Source organism: Rhinoderma darwinii, chromosome 7, assembly GCF_050947455.1.
Source record: "Rhinoderma darwinii isolate aRhiDar2 chromosome 7, aRhiDar2.hap1, whole genome shotgun sequence".
Taxonomy (NCBI): Eukaryota; Metazoa; Chordata; class Amphibia; order Anura; family Rhinodermatidae; genus Rhinoderma; species Rhinoderma darwinii.
In genome coordinates, this window is record NC_134693.1 from 143,579,232 (window position 1) to 143,602,674 (window position 23,443).

The 23,443-nt window shown below is 49.4% G+C and overlaps 1 protein-coding gene across 12 annotated transcripts in view; it reads left to right on the forward strand.

The window, feature by feature from the left end:
• The window catches only part of DOCK3 (dedicator of cytokinesis 3), a 115,689-nt gene that overhangs the window by 78,441 nt on the left and 13,805 nt on the right, over positions 1-23,443 (forward strand). For 5 of the 12 annotated variants that reach the window (XM_075831947.1, XM_075831936.1, XM_075831937.1 and 2 more), the window contains 25 exons: positions 2,917-3,005; positions 4,456-4,581; positions 6,813-6,937; positions 7,905-8,067; positions 8,392-8,498; positions 8,569-8,740; positions 9,141-9,238; positions 9,766-9,849; positions 10,184-10,284; positions 10,486-10,567; positions 11,245-11,415; positions 14,138-14,330; positions 14,598-14,725; positions 15,607-15,753; positions 16,644-16,742; positions 17,042-17,136; positions 18,049-18,124; positions 18,222-18,322; positions 19,480-19,538; positions 19,619-19,767; positions 20,112-20,197; positions 20,948-20,974; positions 21,308-21,418; positions 21,806-21,866; positions 21,951-22,044. In XM_075831947.1, coding sequence (XP_075688062.1) covers positions 2,917-3,005; positions 4,456-4,581; positions 6,813-6,937; positions 7,905-8,067; positions 8,392-8,498; positions 8,569-8,740; positions 9,141-9,238; positions 9,766-9,849; positions 10,184-10,284; positions 10,486-10,567; positions 11,245-11,415; positions 14,138-14,330; positions 14,598-14,725; positions 15,607-15,753; positions 16,644-16,742; positions 17,042-17,136; positions 18,049-18,124; positions 18,222-18,322; positions 19,480-19,538; positions 19,619-19,767; positions 20,112-20,197; positions 20,948-20,974; positions 21,308-21,418; positions 21,806-21,866; positions 21,951-22,044 — 2,744 coding nt within the window. The remainder of the gene's footprint in view (positions 1-2,916; positions 3,006-4,455; positions 4,582-6,812; positions 6,938-7,904; positions 8,068-8,391; positions 8,499-8,568; positions 8,741-9,140; positions 9,239-9,765; positions 9,850-10,183; positions 10,285-10,485; positions 10,568-11,244; positions 11,416-14,137; positions 14,331-14,597; positions 14,726-15,606; positions 15,754-16,643; positions 16,743-17,041; positions 17,137-18,048; positions 18,125-18,221; positions 18,323-19,479; positions 19,539-19,618; positions 19,768-20,111; positions 20,198-20,947; positions 20,975-21,307; positions 21,419-21,805; positions 21,867-21,950; positions 22,045-23,443) is intronic. The other 7 variants (XM_075831939.1, XM_075831944.1, XM_075831943.1 and 4 more) reach the window with 3 other exon arrangements.

Sequence of the window (23,443 nt, forward strand, 5' to 3'; positions counted from 1 at the left end):
ACAGTGTATATGAGGACGTGGATACAGTATGACAGTGTATATGAGCACGTGGATACAGTATGACAGTGTATATGAGGACGTGGATACAGTATGATAGTGTATATGAGCACGTGGATACAGTATGACAGTGTATATGAGGACGTGGATACAGTATGATAGTGTATATGAGCACGTGGATACAGTATGACAGTGTATATGAGGACGTGGATACAGTATGACAGTGTATATGAGCACGTGGATACAGTATGACAGTGTATATGAGGACGTGGATACAGTATGACAGTGTATATGAGGTCGTGGATACAGTATGACAGTGTATATGAGGACGTGGATACAATATGACAGTGTATATGAGGTCGTGGATACAGTATGACAGTGTATATGAGGTCGTGGATACAATATGACAGTGTATATGAGGTCGTGGATACAGTATGACAGTGTATATGAGGATGTGGATACAGTATGACAGTGTATATGAGGACGTGGATACAGTATGACAGTGTATATGAGGACATGGATACAATATGACAGTGTATATGAGCACGTGGATGCAGTATGACAGTGTATATGAGGACATGGATACAGTATGACAGTGTATATGAGGACGTGGATACAGTATGACAGTGTATATGAGCACGTGGATACAGTATGACAGTGTATATGAGGACATGGATACAGTATGACAGTGTATATGAGGACATGGATACAGTATGACAGTGTATATGAGGACGTGGATACAGTATGACAGTGTATATGAGGACGTGGATACAGTATGACAGTGTATATGAGCACGTGGATACAGTATGACAGTGTATATGAGGACGTGGATACAATATGACAGTGTATATGAGGTCGTGGATACAGTATGACAGTGTATATGAGGACGTGGATACAATATGACAGTGTATATGAGGTCGTGGATACAGTATGACAGTGTATATGAGGACGTGGATACAATATGACAGTGTATATGAGGTCGTGGATACAGTATGACAGTGTATATGAGGACGTGGATACAATATGACAGTGTATATGAGGACGTGGATACAGTATGATAGTGTATATGAGCACTTGGATACAGTATGACAGTGTATATGAGGACGTGGATACAGTATGATAGTGTATATGAGCACGTGGATACAGTATGACAGTGTATATGAGGACGTGGATACAGTATGACAGTGTATATGAGCACGTGGATACAGTATGACAGTGTATATGAGGACGTGGATACAGTATGACAGTGTATATGAGGTCGTGGATACAGTATGACAGTGTATATGAGGACGTGGATACAGTATGACAGTGTATATGAGGTCGTGGATACAATATGACAGTGTATATGAGGTCGTGGATACAGTATGACAGTGTATATGAGGTCGTGGATACAATATGACAGTGTATATGAGGACGTGGATACAGTATGACAGTGTATATGAGGTCGTGGATACAGTATGACAGTGTATATGAGGTCGTGGATACAATATGACAGTGTATATGAGGTCGTGGATACAGTATGACAGTGTATATGAGGATGTGGATACAGTATGACAGTATATGAGGACGTGGATACAGTATGACAGTGTATATGAGCACGTGGATGCAGTATGACAGTGTATATGAGGACATGGATACAGTATGACAGTGTATATGAGGACGTGGATACAGTATGACAGTGTATATGAGCACGTGGATACAGTATGACAGTGTATATGAGGACGTGGATACAGTATGACAGTGTATATGAGGACGTGGATACAGTATGACAGTGTATATGAGCACGTGGATACAGTATGACAGTGTATATGAGGACGTGGATACAATATGACAGTGTATATGAGGTCGTGGATACAGTATGACAGTGTATATGAGGACGTGGATACAATATGACAGTGTATATGAGGACATGGATACAGTATGACAGTGTATATGAGGACGTGGATACAGTATGACAGTGTATATGAGCACGTGGCTACAATATGACAGTGTATATGAGGTCGTGGATACAGTATGACAGTGTATATGAGGACGTGGATACAATATGACAGTGTATATGAGGTCGTGGATACAGTATGACAGTGTATATGAGGACGTGGATACAGTATGACAGTGTATATGAGGACGTGGATACAGTATGACAGTGTATATGAGGACGTGGATACAATATGACAGTGTATATGAGGACGTGGATACAGTATGACAGTGTATATGAGGACGTGGATACAGTATGACAGTGTATATATGAGCACACAGGCCTGGTAATGGTGTATATATATATAATACAATAGCGTGACTATGAGGGTGGGGGGATTACAGTAAACCCTCCAGGATCTTTCACCATCTGGGATAAGGTCATTGTAGAGGTTAAATACGGTGTCTTGGAGAAAGTCCAACCAGACCGCCATAACGTACGGATAGTAAGAAATAGACGCGTTCAGTCAGTGAGCGGTGACGTCCGTCCTGTAGTGACACAAATGCTGTAGAGCCACAAGTTCTCCTGCTCGTGTGAGCGCTCCAATTACATGATGAGTATATACTTTATTTCACATTCTCTCCTGCACTGACTTCCTTCTGAGCATGTACGTCGACACATTAGCCAATCTGAACAAGCAGAGCTGCAGTGTAGAGCATTGGGGAGAGAAGATATGCAGCTTGAACCTCTGATTAGACTGAAGGGGGATTTTAGACTACCTTGGACTCACAATAGACAATTCAGAAATTTACTAATCCTAGATGTGTCCTAATGGAGCAGAGCTGCAGTGCAAAGCATGGGGGACCGTACAGTGTGCTATAAATGAGAAATCTATGAAAGGAGGCTGGTACACTTAATGTGACGAGCAGTGAGTGTGGGGGCTATGCTGAGCGATGCTGTTGTCCCTGTTATTCACACTTCCATGTTGTGACTTTCTCTTTCAGGTGTAATAATGAGAATGAATGGTTCCAGATTCACGAGAACATCATCCGGAAGACCAGCACCAAGTACTCCACACCCAGCTCCAACTACGGTACCAGTCATTATACCCAGATTACAGTGTTAGACCCCCGTGTGCCCCCGACATTAGTATCACAGGGGCCGTGGTTTATTAGGACATCAGGTATCAGCACCGCGGAGAGCTCCCTGATCTATAGAGCTCCCTGATCTATGGAGCTCCCTGATCTATGGAGCTCTCTGATCTATGGAGCTCCCTGACCTATAGAGCTCCCTGATCTATAGAGCTCCCTGACCTATAGAGCTCCCTGATCTATGGAGCTCCCTGATCTATGGAGCTCCCTGACCTATAGAGCTCCCTGACCTATAGAGCCCCCTGACCTATAGAGCTCCCTGACCTATGGAGCTCCCTGATCTATGGAGCTCCCTGACCTATAGAGCTCCCGTACCTATAGAGCTCCCTGACCTATAGAGCCCCCTGACCTATAGAGCTCCCTGACCTATGGAGCTCCCTGATCTATGGAGCTCCCTGACCTATAGAGCTCCCGTACCTATAGAGCTCCCTGACCTATGGAGCTCCCTGACCTATGGAGCTCCCTGATCTATGGAGCTCCCTGACCTATGGAGCTCCCTGACCTATGGAGCTCCCTGACCTATAGAGCTCCCTGACCTATAGAGCCTCCCTGATCTATGGAGCTCCCTGACCTATAGAGCCTCCCTGATCTATGGAGCTCCCTGATCTATGGAGCTCCCTGATCTATAGAGCTCCCTGATCTATGGAGCTCCCTGATCTATGGAGCTCCCTGATCTATGGAGCTCCCTGATCTATGGAGCTCCCTGACCTATGGAGCTCCCTGATCTATGGAGCTCCCTGACCTATGGAGCTCCCTGACCTATGGAGCTCCCTGACCTATAGAGCTCCCTGACCTATAGAGCCTCCCTGATCTATGGAGCTCCCTGACCTATAGAGCCTCCCTGATCTATGGAGCTCCCTGATCTATGGAGCTCCCTGATCTATAGAGCTCCCTGATCTATGGAGCTCCCTGATCTATGGAGCTCCCTGATCTATGGAGCTCCCTGATCTATGGAGCTCCCTGATCTATGGAGCTCCCTGATCTATGGAGCTCCCTGATCTATGGAGCTCCCTGATCTATAGAGCTCCCTGACCTATGGAGCTCCCTGACCTATGGAGCTCCCTGATCTATGGAGCTCCCTGATCTATAGAGCTCCCTGATCTATGGAGCTCCCTGACCTATAGAGCTCCCTGACCTATAGAGCCTCCCTGATCTATGGAGCTCCCTGACCTATAGAGCTCCCTGATCTTTAGAGCTCCCTGACCTATAGAGCTGCCTGACCTATAGAGCTCCCTGACCTATAGAGCTCCCTGACCTATAGAGCTCTCTGACCTATAGAGCTCCCTCCCAGCAGGACACGTGGAGGGAATATATATACAGCCCCACAGTGATCGTAGCCCCCACTGATAAGCGGCATCTTATCACTGAGGTTTTGTGTTTCCTCTCATCCAGGTCTCATTGTGTCTTTACAACTTCTGCGCGGTGACATGGAGCAGATCCGTAGAGAAAATCAGCTGCTGCTTAACAGGGGGGCAGCCGTTACCCGCAAACTGGGGTTCCCCGATGTCATCATTCCAGGTATAAGTGGGCTCATGTTGTACATTCAGAACCCAGAGTTTTATTACACTATGTAAACATTGCACAATTAGCGTACAACACCCATCAAATGATCTTCTACACATACAAATACACTCAAACACACACACATACATACATACATACATACATACAGACACACAAATACTCACACCTATACATACAGACACACAAATACTCACACCTATACATACAGACACACAAAGACACACATATATACATACATACACACACATAAATATATATATACACACACACATACATATATACATACATACACATACATACACACACACATATATACATACATACAGACACACAAATACACACACCTATACATACATATTCATATATACATACCCATCTCTCTCTATATATATATATATATATATATATATATATATATATAACACACACGCGCACACACACATACATACAAATACACACACCTATACATATACATACACACGCACACAAATATACACGTTAAATACACACACACATATATACATACATACATAATACATACACACACATATATATTTAGCCCATTGATGAGCTGTGACTGATCTCGCAGACAAGAATTGATGTACAGTGAATATTTCTATTCATCCAACTTTTCGAGTGTCCTGAATCTTCCCCAATTTTCTGCTGTTTCTTATTGGTTTACATGAGGCTCCTGTCATTCTCAGCACCCGCCGTCCTTCCAGGTGCTGTATGCTATAGTGACAGCCACGCCATGAGATTATGGTGGGAATGACGGACCGTCACGTCATGAGATTATGGTGGCATTGACTGACAGCCACGTCATGAGATTATGGTGGCAGCGACTGACAGCCACGTCATGAGATTATGGTGGCAGCGACTGACATCCACGTCATGAGATTATGGTGGCAGTGACTGACAGCTTGTCGCAGCCTCGTCCCTGTTATCAGTGAATAGATTCCTGTCTTGTCTTCGCCTACATTGGCGCACAGCTCTGTGTCCTGCGTTGCGCTCGTCCGGCTCTGTGTCCTGAGTTGCGCTCGTCCGGCTCTGTGTCCTGAGTTGCGCTCGTCCGGCTCTGTGTCCTGAGTTGCGCTCGTCCGGCTCTGTGTCCTGAGTTGCGCTCGTCCGGCTCTGTGTCCTGAGTTGCGCTCGTCCGGCTCTGTGTCCTGAGTTGCGCTCGTCCGGCTCCGTGTCCTGAGTTGCGCTCGTCCGGCTCCGTGTCCTGAGTTGCGCTCGTCCGGCTCCGTGTCCTGAGTTGCGCTCGTCCGGCTCCGTGTCCTGAGTTGCGCTCGTCCGGCTCCGTGTCCTGAGTTGCGCTCGTCCGGCTCCGTGTCCTGAGTTGCGCTCGTCCGGCTCCGTGTCCTGAGTTGCGCTCGTCCGGCTCCGTGTCCTCAATTGCGCTCGTCCGGCTCCGTGTCCTGAGTTGCGCTCGTCCGGCTCCGTGTCCTGAGTTGCGCTCGTCCGGCTCCGTGTCCTCAATTGCGCTCGTCCGGCTCCGTGTCCTCAGTTGCGCTCGTCCGGCTCTGTGTCCCGAGTTGCGCTCGTCCGGCTCTGTGTCCCGAGTTGCGCTCGTCCGGCTCTGTGTCCCGAGTTGCGCACGTCCTGCTCTGTGTCCCGAGTTGCGCTCGTCCTGCTCTGTGTCCCGAGTTGCGCTCGTCCGGCTCTGTGTCCCGAGTTGCGCTCGTCCGGCTCTGTGTCCAGAGTTGCGCTCGTCCGGCTCTGTGTCCTGCGTTGCGCTCGTACAGCTCTGCTCACTCGGTGCTGGATCTACACGGTTCAGTCTTTTCTGTCACCCCTCTCTCCTCATCGTCTCATCTCTCGCCCTCTTCTTTTTCCTGATTTGCAATAACCCTTCTGCTTCAGAAACACAGATAGCAGAGTGTAAGTCCCTGTGCCTACCACTGCTTGCACCCAGTGACTGACCCACTGCCTGAGGAGGGCGCTCTGCAAGCTTTCATGTGGTGGCATCTCATGACGCCTTCCCAGCTCTGCACAGTTGAGCTCTTGCCCCCGGCCAGTGTATGGCGCGATGCTGGGGGGTTTGTGTTATGTCATTGGTGCATGGCGCGGCAGGCATGGTCATCACTGCACGGGAGTGATGCTCTGCAGTTTGCGCGCTGCAGATGCGAGGGATGCTTTGCTCAGCTGATTGATGATGCTCTGCTTTGGGCGCGCTGCTCTGCAGAGTTGTTAGTATTTATGCAATGTGTGTATCGTCATCACAGGGGACGTGCGCAATGACCTCTATGTGACTCTGGAGAGGGGAGACTTTGAGAGAGGAGGGAAGAGCGTGCAGAAGAATATCGAGGTGACCATGCACGTACTGTACGCTGACGGGGAGAACCTGAGGGTAAGACGTCCCAGATCACTGCATGCTATAATACAATGTAACATGAAAGACTTAGAGCCCAGGCAACCGCTGACCTCTCCATAGAGAGTTACATCATGTCCTAGACTCCAGTCACATCCAGAGCGGCATTCATAATTCTGCTGGTTTCAATTCAGCTCAGAAGTGAGTGGAGGAGAAGACGTGACGTCATTGATCGCTGCAGATTCATAAATTGTTTGCAAAGTTACTTAACATGAAATGTAGATTGGACTTCGAGGTAGAATGAACACGGATGATGACAAATACTGTAAGGTCGTCCTTTCTAATAGAGGACACGAGAGACGCAGAGTTTGATCCCTCGCTCTGCGATACTTGAGGCATTTATTACCGGTTTACCTCCGCAGAACTGACCCCTGTATATAAATAATACCTTGTAAATGACACCACATAATACTCCACCTGCGTACAATAACACGTTCTGTACCCGACCTCAGAAGGGCACGGTTTTATATTTTCTCTCATCTGTAATAACTCTGCTGTTTACCGGTCGGGCGTCGTTCACATCTGCGTCAGGGCTCCGTTCACATCGTCCCGTCGGAGCTTTCCATCAAGAGAACCCACGAACGGAAACCAAACTGATTTCAATGGTGACGGATCCGGTGCAAATGGTTTCCGTTTGTCCCCGCTGTGTAAGGGTTCTGTCTGTCGTTTTGACGGAATGAGCAGCGCCGTCGACTGCGGTATTGATTCTGTCAAAACGACGGAACCCTTCCACAACGGTGACAAAAAGAAACCATTTGCACCGGATCCGTCACCATTGAACTCAGTTTGGTTTCCATTTGTTTCAGTTTGGATTCTGTTCATTGGTTCCTGACGCAGGTGTGAACGGAGCCCAGCGGTATGAGCAGCATTCTTCCTGCAGGTATTACCCCCTGATCTTCATCTGATTGATCGCTATTAATGTGAATGTGTAACTTGTGTCTTGCAGGACTGTGTCAGCCTCGGAGCCGGGGAGCCGCCCCGCACACAGTACCACTCGTTCGTCCTTTACCACAACAACAGTCCCCGGTGGGGGGAGCTCATAAAACTGCCCATCCCTATCGACAGATTCCGGGGATCCCACCTACGCTTCGAGTTCCGACATTGCTCCAGTAGGTCCTAGTAGAGTGTAATACCCAGGGGAGCAGATAGAGGGGGGTATAGGGTGCAGTAATGGGTGACAACTCTCAACCTGCGGTAATACAGGCAACGTGAGGTCCAGGGGATGGTGCGGACACCCTTAAAAGACTTGTTTACCTCTTTCCATATGACCTTTTATATGAGGGTCCACGTGCCACTGATCAGCTCTCACTGGCGGGCTCAGCGTGTCCCAGCGATCACATGGGGGACATTTATGTGGACAGCCCCTTTAATAAACCCACGTTCCTCATTGTCGCTGACCAGACTCTCGCTCTTCCCGTCTTTCCATTTTTCAGCAAAGGATAAGGGAGAGAAGAAGCTCTTTGGATTTTCCTTCACTCCGCTGATGAGAGACGACGGGACGACGCTGTCCGATGATCTCCACGAGCTTTACGTCTACAAGGTATGGACTTATTCTAGGACGCCGGCGCGCCGCCCCAGCCCGCAGCCTCTGACCTCGCATCTCTCCACAGTGCGACGAGAACAGCACCTTCAATAACCACGCGCTCTACCTGGGTCTCCCCTGCTGCAAGGACGATCTGAGCGGCTGCCCCAACATCCCGTCCAGTCTCATCTTTCAGCGCAGCCCGAAGGAGACTTTCTGCATCTCCACCCAACTCTCCTCCACAAAACTCACGCAGAACGGTGACTTCTTCACAACCCCCCACCAGCGCCATGTCTATGTAGACCACACCTATATACATATATATCCAACCCAACAGGCTGCATCACAGCCCACACCTATATATATATATACCTCCAACACTGAACAGGCCGCATCACAGCCCACATCTATATATATATATCCAACCCAACAGGCTGCATCACAGCCCACACCTATATATATATATACCTCCAACACTGAACAGGCCGCATCACAGCCCACATCTATATATATATATCCAACCCAACAGGCCACATCTATTCACACCTGATACATATTACAGCGCCGTGTCCTCTCTTCACATTTCACGCCGTTTCTCTTCATGACTCCACAAAATTCAGTTTTACTTGATAATCTAAACTTTCTGCTTCCTTCCCACAGTCGACCTCCTCGCTCTTCTGAAGTGGAAATCTCACCCTGATCGGATCCTGGACATTCTCGGCCGGCTGCGACATGTGAGCGGGGAGGAGATTGTGAAGGTACGAGGCGGCAGTCACTGTCACACTGTATGTCCCCTACATGCCGGAGCGGCAGCTTCTGTCACATGTCCAGGCGGCAGTCACTGTCACACTGTATGTCACCTATATGCCGGAGCGGCAGCTTCTGTCACATGTCCAGGCGGCAGTCACTGTCACACTGTATGTCACCTATATGCCGGAGCGGCAGCTTCTGTCACATGTCCAGGCGGCAGTCACTGTCACACTGTATGTCCCCTACATGCCGGAGCGGCAGCTTCTGTCACATGTCCAGGCGGCAGTCACTGTCACACTGTATGTCACCTATATGCCGGAGCGGCAGCTTCTGTCCAGGCGGCAGTGTTAGTGGCAGCCTGTATTCTGCTGATGGTTCCCATACACTGCAGCCTCCCTTTTGTATTATTAAGGTTTAAAAGGATAATTTGGGGTGTTGCTTCTTACGCCACGTGTACGGCTCGGACGTCATTGGAAACTGAGGCCCTGTGGAGGGTTTGGGCTGTGGATATGATGGAGTTTCTGTGTCTCTTTAGTTTCTGCAGGACATACTGGACACTCTCTTTGTCATCCTGGACGATAATACGGAGAAGTACGGCCTACTCGTCTTCCAGTCCCTGGTAAGGACTTATCCCAGTGAAGAACTCTATAGCTTCTCCCCAGCATAAAATGGCTGATAACTGGGAGCAATAGACTGTATTTACCATGTCTACAGTCCGTCTCTGTGCAGCCGCGAATGGCGGATAACAGGGAGCAATAGATTATATTCACCGTTTCTATGGCCTGTGTCTCTGCAACCTGAAATGACTGATAACAGGGAGCGATAGATAGTAGCAGAAGATAAAGACTAAAGGATTCCACATTTGGTGTCTTCCGGTCCTGGCACCGGTCTCTGTTGTATATGAAGCGATGATCCGCGCTCATACGTTGTATATTATTCCTCCTCCTGTCCAGGTTTTCATCATTAATCTGCTGCGGGATAGTAAATACTTCCACTTCCGGCCTGTGCTGGACACCTACATCCAGAAGCATTTTGCTGGGGCTCTGGCCTATAGGTGAGTAGTGGTCTGCAGCGGCGGGGGTTGTGTATGATCACATCAGTCCATAGGTGAGAGTGCGGGCCCCTGGATGTTCATGCGGAGCCCGGCCTGACACATCTGGTGCCGTCATGATGTCCGAATCTTTGTCGGGGTGACGCGGCTCATATTTACTCGGCCACTTGACGCGTTTCAGGCATTTTGCTTTTTCTTTTGCAGGGAGCTGATCCGGTGCTTGAAGTGGTACATGGAGCGATCGGCGGATCTGGTGAGGCAGGACCACATCCAGGAGGCGATGAGGGTGAGGACACAACATGTTGGAGATTTGTAGTGACAGTTAGTGGCTGCCCACCTACTTATTTTAAACCTATAGGTGGCGCTATGAGCGTTTTTCGGAAAGTCCGTACTAAGGCACCGTCGTTTTTATCCGTAATTATGGATAATCTGCGGACCCATTCATTTCTACTGGCCACGGACACCTTTCCATATATTTATGCATTTGTGTCCGGACCGTTTAAATGATCCGCAAAATATAGAACATGTCCTATTCCAGTCCGTAATTGCGTCTCGGACTTGTCCATAGAAGTCTAGGGGCGCGTGCAAAATTGTGGGCGGCTATGGATGTACTATGGACCGTATTTGCAGACTGCGTGCCAAATATTTGCGGACAGTAGAAAAATATATATGTATATTCACGTGCACTGACAGCAAGCAGAGATCTTGGAAATGGTGGAGAATAGAAAGTTGGAGAACTGTAATTATACAATGATTGAGCTTTATTAAACTAAAACCCCATTGAGTAATACACAGGTTCTCATAGCGCCACCTATGGGTCATATGGCCATGAACTCGCTCATGTTTTCATGTCATTTTGCTGAACTTCCCAGTGATCAGGTGTCTCTGTGCAGTACACCCCCTGCCCCCATTGTGCTGGTCCCCCATTTGCCCCCTCAGTTATTGTGCTGCGTCTCTCCGCAGGCTCTGGAGAATCTCTTTAAGTTCATTGTCCAGTCTCGCCTGCTCTTTGCCCGTTCCACGGGCGGCCTGGAGGAGGAGCAGTTCCGGTGCAGCATCCACGAGTTGTTCCAGTCTATGCGGTTTGTGCTGAGTCTGGACACACGGAGCTCCGATACGCTGCTGTTCACACAGGTGAGCGCTTCGGCTCCACGCACTTCACTGAGCCCCTCCGTATCGGCGGGAGGCCCCGAACTATCTGTACTCACTTTCACTCATTCCACGCTTCATGATTTATTTATTTATTTTTTAAGCACATCTCCGCTATTGATGATTATTTTACGTTTCTCTATAATCTACATGTAAAGTTCAGTAACTTTTTACATCCTTTGCTTTACTTTTAATGATCCTGAATTATAGGGTGTCTTATACTCCAGTCACATTCAGAGCTGCATGTACAATTATGCTGTTACATCCTGTTCTATACTGCAATTACATCCAGAGCTGCATTTACAATTGTTCTTATACTCCAGTCACATCCAGAGCTGCATCCATCAGAGCTGTGCTGACAAATGCAACCGCTGACGCGTAACTATTGTGATGATAGACACAGCCCTAGCAGTTTAGCTGAGATCCCACAATGCATTTCTCTCCCGTTTTAATATGTCTTCTATATCTAGATGTAAGGTTCTACAGCCTGAGAGCCAACAGGAAATCATCGGAATTGTAGGTGCAGCTCTGGATGTGACTGGAGTATAGGACCTGATTAGTACAAGTGAAGGATTTCCTAAGTTAGTCAGCGTTATATGGAGACAACCTGTAAGAAGATGATGATGATGAGAGTTGTGGTCGTCTCTTCTTTCATCTTTCTCATATTTCTCTCTATTCTGCAGTAACTTCTTATTTGCTTGTACTTGAAATCTGCTCTCCCCTCCCCCTCCCCTGCTTCTCCTTCTACATCCCCTCTACTCCTCATCCTCCCCAATACATTTGAAGCAGCCGGCGGCTGGAGGAAAGGTGAGCGGAGCGGGGGAGTCTGATTCCCAAAAGACTGCGGGCTCTACAAGCCCACCAACAGTCTGCTGTGTAAGTAAAGCCCCCCAATATCCTGCCGCACTCCCCACCAGGACCCCAGTATGTGGAATGGACTGTCACACCCGCGATCTGTCCCCTGTCACTCACCTGTCACTTTCCTACCAGCTTGTCAAGATATATTGGGGAGTCACATAAACAACAATTATTACATTATATTCTAACTTCTATTATATTTTATTATTTATTATTATTATTATTTATTATTATTATTTATTATTATTTATTATTATTATTATTTATTATTATTATTTATTATTATTTATTATTATTATTATTATTATTACAGATAATATTATTTGGCCCTGTTCACACTGAGATTTTTTGCAGGCAGAAAATTCCATCAGGAGTTTTTGGGCAGGTCTTGAACTGCCTCCCCGTACTTTTTCGCAACGTTTTACACCCGCGGTCATTGAATGCAAGGACCGCGGGCAACAAATGCCACGAAAACCGCTGAAACGAACGCTGCAGGTTTTTCCTGCCACCCACTGATTTCTATGGGAGGTTAGAGGCAAAAACCGCGGCAAGAAAAGACAGGCCACTTTTTTTTCCCATGAGTGGCCAAATGCCGCCCAGAGAAAAAACTCCTATGCCTTTATTGAATCAATGGGCAGCGATTTCAGCTGTTTTTTGGTGCTGATACCGACGCGGTTTCCACATCAAAATTAGCGCCAAAGAACTCTGTGCTGACTGACCCTAAAAATATAAATAATAATATATACTGATAATATTAGATATTCTGTTACAATATTACTATTATTCTTATATTGGATATTACATTCTATTATTACAGCGCCATTCACCTTCTCACACATGCAGGATCTGATATCCCGGGGCAGCTCATTATCCGGGGGGGGGGGGGGACTCCAGCAATGACCTCAGATCAGGGAATTGTTATTCATGTGACTCCCCCAGGTCCTGACGTGCTCAATCTTATCCCTGTTATACCGCGTGACCGCTGTCCCAGGCACCCCACTTCTGAGCACTGATCCTGCCCCCCGTGTAGTGCCCCCCGTCCGTCCCTCGCTCCTTTCTCGTGGACTCTTTGGATAATTAATGTCTAAATTAATTAAAAATGTATTCATGTGACTCGGGGTAAACGTCCAGCGTCAAACTCTGGGGTCTCGCTTGTCTGTGGCTGCTGCGGAGTCGGAAGGGATGAACGATTCAACTCCAAGCTGCGAATGTCAATCAGCGATTTCTTCTGTTCCACGTATATGCCGAGCTGTAGGCTGCTGTGCATTACTTGATGTAAACACTACATCTCCCACAATGCACTGCAGCAGAGCATGCGCTAAACACTGAACCATCTGGGACTTTGGTCTTACAGCCTGAGAGCTAACAGGAAGCCAGCGGAGGCCTTTGTGACAATGAAATGAAATAATAACCTTTCCCCTCAAAATAAAGTAATAAGACCTTGAAATATCAGTCCTGGGTCACGAGGTCTTATTCAGGCTCCAGATTCAGGGGGACTGCGCTGTTATTTAGGGTTCATTACCCCTCCCTCTTATTGCCCTCTTTGTGTGTCAGTCTGTTCTGTAGTTCTGGCATTCTTTTCATGAATCAGGAGGCTCAGGATGAACCGCTGTAAGTCAGGTGGAGGATTGCTGCGGGGACTGTGGTAATAAACGGTCATATAACTCCCTGATGTGTAATGAACGCCGCAGTTACCAGTCGCTGTGGCCGGGGGGATTTGTGACATTTTTTGGGGGGCTGATGTAGAATGTGATACATTGTATCAGTGATATAACGGCCTCGCTTCTCTGCTGGGTGACCTCGTGTGTTACGTTGTTGCGTTGTGATACGTTGTTGTTGTTTCCCGCAGGCCGCCCTCCTCAGTTCCTTTCCCGCCATCTTTGAGGAGTTGTTGGCCATGTTCTCGGTCACGGAGGTGGCGGAGTTTGTACGCGGGACGCTCAGCAGTCTCCCCAGCACCCTGCACCTGGGCCAGTCCATGGATGTGGTGAAGTTACAGTCAATTGGCCGGACCGTGGATTGCCGGCTCTTCTCGTATCCAGGTGAGCGGATGATGGGGCTTGTACTTCAATCCGTTTCTGGCAACGCCGGACGACGACCCCTCCGCGACCTGTAAAAGCGGCAATATCGGGTTCACAACTTTCCCAGAAAAATATAAGCAAAAATGGATGAACGGAATTTAATAAGCACTTGGCGGGAGAGATCGACCCACGATTGGGGGAGGGGCGCTATTGCTTTTTTATACTTTGCGTTCTTGCCTGTTTGTATCTTGGTTAATACTTGATGCATTTTCTCTTTCTTCTCCACAGAGGCTCGCCGCATTCTCTTACCAGTGGTGCTGCACCACATTCACCTCCACCTGCGTCAGCAGAAAGAGCTTCTTGTCTGTTCTGGGATACTCAGCAGTATCTTCTCTATCATCAAAAGCAGCTCCACGGTGAGGGGTGTGAGAATACAGGGCGTTACCCCAAGCCGTGCCTGCTCCAGGGGGGTTCATTACAGGGTCCCCCAGTTAGATGACACAAACCTGAACTGTCCCGGCCATGGACATTAGAGGGGCCATAATAAAACATTTCCACACGTTCAGCCCACCGTTGCCTGTGATGAGACCGCAGGTGGAGTTCAGACCACCTCCGACTCCAGCAGACCGCGCCGCTCAGACCACCTCCGGCTCCAGCAGACCGCGCCGCTCAGACCACCTCCGACTCCAGCAGACCGCGCCGCTCAGACCACCTCCGACTCCAGCAGACCGCGCCGCTCAGACCACCTCCGACTCCAGCAGACCGCGCCGCTCAGACCACCTCCGGCTCCAGCAGACCGCGCCGCTCAGACCACCTCCGACTCCAGCAGACCGCGCCGCTCGGACCACCTCCGACTCCAGCAGACCGCGCCGCTCGGACCACCTCCGGCTCCAGCAGACCGCGCCGCTCAGACCACCTCCGGCTCCAGTAGACCGCGCCGCTCAGACCACCTCCGGCTCCAGCAGACTGCGCCGCTCAGACCACCTCCGGCTCCAGCAGACCGCGCCGCTCAGACCACCTCCGGCTCCAGCAGACCGCGCCGCTCAGACCACCTCCGACTCCAGCAGACCGCGCCGCTCAGACCACCTCCGGCTCCAGCAGACCGCGCCGCTCAGACCACCTCCGGCTCCAGCAGACCGCGCCGCTCAGACCACCTCCGGCTCCAACAGACCGCGCCGCTCAGACCGCCGGACACCCACATTCAGGTTGTCGGGTCAGGTGTGCAGCCCCCCGTCCTGCGCCCCCAGACTTCTCATGATCTCGCCCGGTCTCCTCTGATGTTGTTCTCTTCTGGCAGGAGGTGGATGTCGGGGAAGAGGTTCAGATGTTACAGGAGAGTCTGCTGGACGTTCTGCTGCAGACCCTGCTCATTATCATGAGTAAATCCCAGTCCCAGGAGGCGGTAAGAGGCCAGCGCTGCCCGCAGTGTACAGCAGAGATCACTGTTAGTAATTAACTTTCATTTCTCTTCTTTCTAATCCTTCCCAACCCTCATCATCCTCCACATCATCCTCCATATCACCCTCATCATCCTCCATATCATCCTCCATATTACCCTCATCATCCTCCATATCACCCTCATCATCCTCCATATCACCCTCATCATCCTCCATATCGTCCTCATATCACTCTCATCATCCTCCATATCATCCTCCATATCATCCTCCATATCACCCTCATCATCCCCATATCACCCTCATCATCCTCCATATCATCCTCATCCACGTCATCCTCCATATCACCCTCATTCTCATCATCCTCCATATCATCATCATCCCCATATCACCCTCATCATCCTCATCCGCGTTATCCTCTATATCATCCTCATCGCTGCACCCTTATAGGATTGACTGGTCCCTGCAGCAGCCGGACCATATACAGGAAGAACTTTTTCTGCTGATATCCTGACAGCAGGGGGCGCTGTAACTACAAGATTGTCATCACCATCAGTGATAGATCCTTCTATAGGAGGCCCTTATATTCATGATGACGGTCCCTATAATGTGACCTCTGACCCTCTAAACTTATGGGGTCCTATATAAAGACCCGTGCAGACAGTGAGGTCGCCCGGAGAGACCAGTAACCCGCTGCTTGTTACATTATAGGCAGGCGGGTTCTGGTTGCTACAGGTGACATCATTGTATATATAATGTGTATGTGACCGTGTGTGTTGTTAGCAGTGACTATGGCCGGAGGTCCCCCATAATGTTGCATTACTATAGAATAACTTCCATAAACAGGGTTTACATCTCCATATAGAAATGTTTTTCCCTCTGCATCCCCCCCCCCCACTCCTGTACCCCAACAACTGTGCTGACTCTTGTCCCCCATTAGGGGGAGTATGTTTCCTGTCTCCTTTCTCTGCTCCGCCTGATGTCTGACACTCATTACCAGCATCTGCTGCACAACTTCCAGAGCAAAGAGGAGCTCAAGGTGAGCGGAAGGGATCAGGCACCTCCTGGGGGTCCGGGGGTACATTAGGGGATGAGGACCCCGATAGAGGCTCCCACACAAATCCAAAGAATCCCCTGTAGATACAAGGCCTTTTCTTACTTTTATCTGTATTCGGAAAAGCTGGGTGACAACCAATATGGCCGCCCTGACAGCTCTCAGGGGTCACCCAGCTTTCTGGAGTCCTGAATGTGAGATCGGTCTAAACCGATACAGATAAGGAATTGGTTTCGAGCAGAAAACGACTTCACAATAAACTTTTTCATTTTCCCCGTTATCAGGAATTCCTGCTCAAGATTTTCTGCGTCTTTCGGAACTTGCTGAAGTTGAGCGTCTTCCCCCCAGACTGGACGGTTATGAGACTTCTGGCGAGCAAGTAAGAGCCGCGACTGATCAGGTGTAATATAGAGCAGTATATAGCAGAGCGCCGCAACCGGGCACGCACCAGCGCTCTGAGGTCAACGGAATTAAAGGGCCGGTAAAGGGACATTTTGTGTATTTAAGGGGTCTTCCGATTTTATGTGAAGCTTCAACATTGTATAACGAAAAGTTCTGCAACTTTCTAATATATTTTGTGATTCAAATCATTACCATTTTCAAGATCTCTGCTCGCTGTCAGTGAATGGAAACATTCTTGCTCATATCCAGAGCTAAACAATTGTCGATATTTGGTTCAATTGTATCCAATCTGGACAATCGTCTGAGGCCTCATTCACACAACCGTAAGGTTTTTACTGTCCGCAAATACGGTTGCACATCCATAGCCGTCCACAATTGCGGAAGTGCCCGTAGACTTCTATGGGCGAGTTCGTGCCGCGATTGTGAACAAGAACAGCACGTGTTCTATCATTTGAGAATCATTTCTACGGCCCGGACACATATCCATAAATATACTGAAAGGCGTCCGTGGCCAATAGAAATGAAGGTCTCCGCAGATTGTCCGTAGTTACCTGATCCGTAATTACGGATGAAAACTACGGTCGTGTGCGTGACCTGAGGTAAACGGCCTCCAGTCTGATACATTTTACCTGCACTGATACATTGTAGCAAACTATCAGCTGCTGATATGTTTAGTTGTCTCGACTGGATACAGTTGTAAAAAATGTAAGATCTCTGTTAACTGTCTGTGAATGATTCAGAACTTTTTATTATATAATGAATAAAATGTAGTTGCGGAAAACCAGGAAAACCTCTTTAATCCCGGCGGTTGTGAGATCGCCGCCTTCCAGACGCCAGGAATCGCTGGTCCGTATTCACTGCAATGACTCAACGCTTTTGTCTCCCCCAGCATCATTGTGACGACCGTCCAGTACGTGTGCCCCGCCGTGCACAAGAACTTCTGTGAAGAGGATTTTGACTTTAAGGTAAATCCCCCCCCCATTATATATCCTGCTATATACCGTGTCTAGATATCGTACAATGGGGGGCTCCTCACCGGCTTGTGTGTCATTCGCCTTCCAGGTGTGGAACTCGTACTTCAGCCTGGCCGTCCTCTTCATTAACCAGCCCAGTCTACAGCTGGAGAACTTTGCAGCAGGGAAGAGGAGGAGGATCCTAGATAAGTAAGTGCCCCCCGCAGATAACACTGGGCCCCCCGCAGATAACACTGGGCCCCCCGCAGATAACACTGGGCCCCCCGCAGATAACACTGGGCCCCCCGCAGATAACACTGGGCCCCCCGCAGATAACACTGGGCCCCCGCAGATAACACTGGGCCCCCCGCAGATAACACTGGGCCCCCCGCAGATAACACTGGGCCCCCCGCAGATAACACTGGGCCCCCCGCAGATAAGACTGTGCCCCCCGCAGATAAGACTGGGCCCCCCGCAGATAACACTGGGCCCCCCGCAGATAACACTGGGCCCCCCGCAGATAACACTGGGCCCCCCGCACATAACACGGCCCCCCGCACATAACACTGGGCCCCCCGCACATAACACTGGGCCCCCCGCACATAACACTGGGCCCCCCGCACATAACACTGGGCCCCCCGCACATAACACTGGGCCCCCCGCAGATAACACTGAGAACATTGTGCCCTATTGATCTGCGCCGGTGACTTGGGAGAAGCTGCTGCAGATGATCGGGATCTATAGTAATGTCGCTGCTTCTATCGCTCCATCCAGATAAATCCCTGTATAATGAAAAAGTTCTGCAACTTTCTAATCTACTTTGTCTTTCAATACCTCTGCTTGCTGTCAGGGAATAAGGGCCATCATATCCAGAGGGTAAACTCAGCAGCTGATAGTTTGTTACATTTTACCTGCTCTGATACATTGTAACAGTCTGGAGTTCAGGCTGATTATCTCACAGAGAATTGTCTAGACTGGATACAATGCATCAAACCCTCAGCTGTGAGAATTACTTGGTCAATGGTTTTCAGCTACATGTGAACAAGATGTTTTTATTCAATGACTGCAAGCAGGGATCTTGAAAATGGTGAGGGACGGAAATATAAAGTCTATTAGAAAGTTGCAGAACCTTTTCTTTTTTCATAGATTTTTATTCAAAGGATGAAAATCTGCTCTGGTTCTGCTCACACAGCTAAGGATTTGTTACAATGTGTCAGTGCATGTAAAAGCCCAGAACAGGAGTGATCTGTGCTGCTGTGTTTAGCTCACAGAAGATTTTTGACTCTGATACAGTGTAACAACCCCTCAGCTGTGTGAGCTTTGATGTGTGCTGATATTATTGGTGGGTTTTCTCCCCTGCGCTGCAGATACGGTGATATGCGGGTCATGATGACGTACGAGCTGTTTAACATGTGGCAGAACCTGGGTGAGTGTCTTCAGGTGGCGTCTCCTCGGCTGGCGTCCGTCTCCTGCCCCTCGTCTCACCCTCCTCTCCCTGCTTTCCAGGAGAGCACAAGTACCACTTCATACCCGGCATGATCGGACCCTTCCTGGGGGTGTCGCTCGTCCCACAGCCTGAGGTGCGCAATATAATGATCCCCATTTTTCACGACATGATGGACTGTGAACAGCGGCGCAACGGGAACTTCAAGCAGGTGAGAAGCGGCGCCGGTCACGTATCAGTCATTCAGGTTAGAGTTGCCGCATTTGCGACATTTGTGGGGGGAGGGGAGCAGCTGCTGCACATGGACGCCATATTTTACCACACTGATGTAATGGGATGATGTAGGACTGGCGACCGCTCAGCGACACCCCTAGAAGGGAGTCAGGACGGGGCGACGCATGTGGCGAAATCTAGCGTTGGCTCTGAGCTCATTATTATCTGGCGTCCCTCCGTAATTTTGATGTGGTAGACAGAATGATCCCGCGCTCCGGAGCCGTCATGGAGACACTCGATGGCGTCCTATTATATTTTGTAGCTGATTCTGCATTTCTTCAGGTGGAGGCCGAGCTCATCGATAAGCTGGACTCCCTGGTGTCCGAGGGGAAAGGCGACGAAAACTACCGAGAGCTCTTCAGTCTGCTGTGAGTGCGAGCTCCGTACACGGGGGAGGGGGGTCCGCTTTATTAAAGGGCCGGTCCAGTGTTATGTAAGTAAAGCTTCATCATTGTACAATGGAACGTTCTACAATTCTCTAAAAAATACTCAGTGTTGCAATTTTTCACCGTGTTCAAGATCTTTGCTGTCAGTGAATGAGAACATTGCCGTTTCTGTCCCAAGGATGAAAAGCCGATCTCAACTGATAATATCGGAGTTAATGGACTCTTTCCAGTCTAGACAATCCTCTGAAAGTGAAACATATCAGCAGCTGATAGTTTGTTACAATGTATCAGTGCAGGTAAAATATATCAGTCTGGAGTTCCAGGCTGTTTAGCTCACAGAGGATTGTCTAGACTGAATACAATTGTAGCAAACGCTCAGCTGTGTGAGCAGGACAAGGTCAGGAGAGGTTTTCAGCTTCTGGATGCAAATAAGTATGTTACCAGTCACTGACAGCAAGCAGAGATCTTGAATGGTGAGGATGGTAATTTCTTCTCAGCGTTAAAGGTGTCCTTAGATCCTACTTATAATGGGGAGGGTCCCAGGATTTGCACCAATCATCGGGGGGGAAATATTTTTGAGTTAATACCGGGAAGATGGTTTATAGATCGCAGCTGCCCTAGTCCTCTGTAGGTGTTGCTGGGACTTGTTGTTCTCCAGCAGGGGATGTTTGTACATGTAGGAGGTCGGCTGAATTGTGATATATTTGTATTTGTACCCCTCCCCCGCTGCAGCTCTCAGCTGTTTGGTCCGTATCCCAGGTAAGAGCCGTCCATTATATATTCAGCGCATTCATTATATCTGTCATGTGCGGTAAAATTCCCTTAATCCGGCATCAACGGGACAGAATCTGCTGCTGCCACTTTATTAATCACAGGAGCCTCCTGATTGGTTGTCCGCGCCGTCTCGTGAGATTCCACATTATCTTGCAGTTCTGTAGCGGATTATTGGATGTCGGATTACAGGAACTTCCCTGTATTTGTATCCGTCCTCTCCAGTTACTTTTGCGCCTCCGCCTGTTCCCGTCTCTATTTGATGTTCTTCCGTTTTTTACGTGTTTTGGAGTATTTTATTCTTTTTTCCGTTGCCTCCAGTCTGTTGGAGAAGATTGAGCAGGAGACGTGGCGGGAGCCGGGGGCCTCCTTTGTGACGTCCGTAACGCGCCTCATGGAGAGACTGCTGGACTACAGGTGCGATATTAAGATGTAGGTTTTCATTTACATTTTATGTTGATAATTGTCCTACTTCATGCTTGATACTCCAGTCACATCCAGAGCTGCATTCATTATTCTGCTGCTTTCCTGTTAGCTCTTGGGCTCGGTTCAGCATGTGTTGGACTTCAGCATTCCTGATCGTTTGTTCCCTCAGATCCTCCTTTACTCTCCCCATTGAATACACCTGTATGCTCAGCAAAGCCAAGTGTGCACGTGTATATGGGAGTCGGAAGGAATAGGCAGCATTAGTCGACTGAATTTTTAACGCAGCTCTGGATGTGACTGGAGTATAAGACATGATGTAAGACCAGCATAGTTTTGCTTTCTCCTCTATTATCTACTGTACAATGAAATACTTTGCGTTCTGTTGTTCGGCAGGGACTGTATGAAAGGTGAAGAGACCGAGAATAAGAAGGTCGGCTGCACGGTGAATCTGATGGTGAGCAGTCAGGACGGATCCCTGCGATGGCAGCGCCTCCTGTGGTGACGGGAGATTTAACGCTCTGATCTTCCATATTTACAGAATTTCTACAAATCCGAAATCAATAAGGAAGAAATGTACATCAGATACATTCACAAGCTCTGCGACTTACATCTACAGGCGGAGAGCTACACGGGTACGAGGACGGCACCCCAACCCCAAGGGGAGACCCCCGTACAGGAGGAGAACAGGGGAGACACCCGTACAGGAGGAGAACAGGGGGGACACCCGTACAGGAGGAGAACAGGGGGGACACCCGTACAGGAGGAGAACAGGGGGGACACCCGTACAGGAGGAGAACAGGGGGGACACCCGTACAGGAGGAGAACAGGGGGGACACCCGTACAGGAGGAGAACAGGGGGGACACCCGTACAGGAGGAGAACAGGGGGGACACCCGTACAGGAGGAGAACAGGGGGGACACCCGTACAGGAGGAGAACAGGGGGGACACCCGTACAGGAGGAGAACAGGGGGGACACCCGTACAGGAGGAGAACAGGGGGGACACCCGTACAGGAGGAGAACAGGGGAGACATCAGTACAGGGGGAGAACAGGGGGGACATCAGTACAGGAGGAGAACAGGGGAGACATCAGTACAGGAGGAGAACAGGGGAGACACCCGTACAGGAGGAGAACAGGGGGGACACCCGTACAGGAGGAGAACAGGGGGGACACCCGTACAGGAGGAGAACAGGGGGGACACCCGTACAGGAGGAGAACAGGGGGGACACCCGTACAGGAGGAGAACAGGGGGGACACCCGTACAGGAGGAGAACAGGGGGGACACCCGTACAGGAGGAGAACAGGGGAGACATCAGTACAGGAGGAGAACAGGGGAGACATCAGTACAGGGGGAGAACAGGGGGGACATCAGTACAGGAGGAGAACAGGGGGGACATCAGTACAGGAGGAGAACAGGGGGGACATCAGTACAGGAGGAGAACAGGGGAGACATCAGTACAGGAGGAGAACAGGGGGGACATCAGTACAGGAGGAGAACAGGGGAGACATCAGTACAGGAGGAGAACAGGGGGGACATCAGTACAGGAGGAGAACAGGGGAGACATCAGTACAGGAGGAGAACAGGGGAGACATCAGTACAGGAGGAGAACAGGGGGGACATCAGTACAGGAGGAGAACAGGGGGGACATCAGTACAGGAGGAGAACAGGGGGGACATCAGTACAGGAGGAGAACAGGGGAGACATCAGTACAGGGGGAGAACAGGGGGGACATCAGTACAGGAGGAGAACAGGGGGGACATCAGTACAGGAGGAGAACAGGGGGGACATCAGTACAGGAGGAGAACAGGGGGGACATCAGTACAGGAGGAGAACAGGGGGGACATCAGTACAGGAGGAGAACAGGGGGGACATCAGTACAGGAGGAGAACAGGGGGGACATCAGTACAGGAGGAGAACAGGGGGGACATCAGTACAGGAGGAGAACAGGGGGGACATCAGTACAGGGGGAGAACAGGGGAGACATCAGTACAGGGGGAGAACAGGGGGGACATCAGTACAGGGGGAGAACAG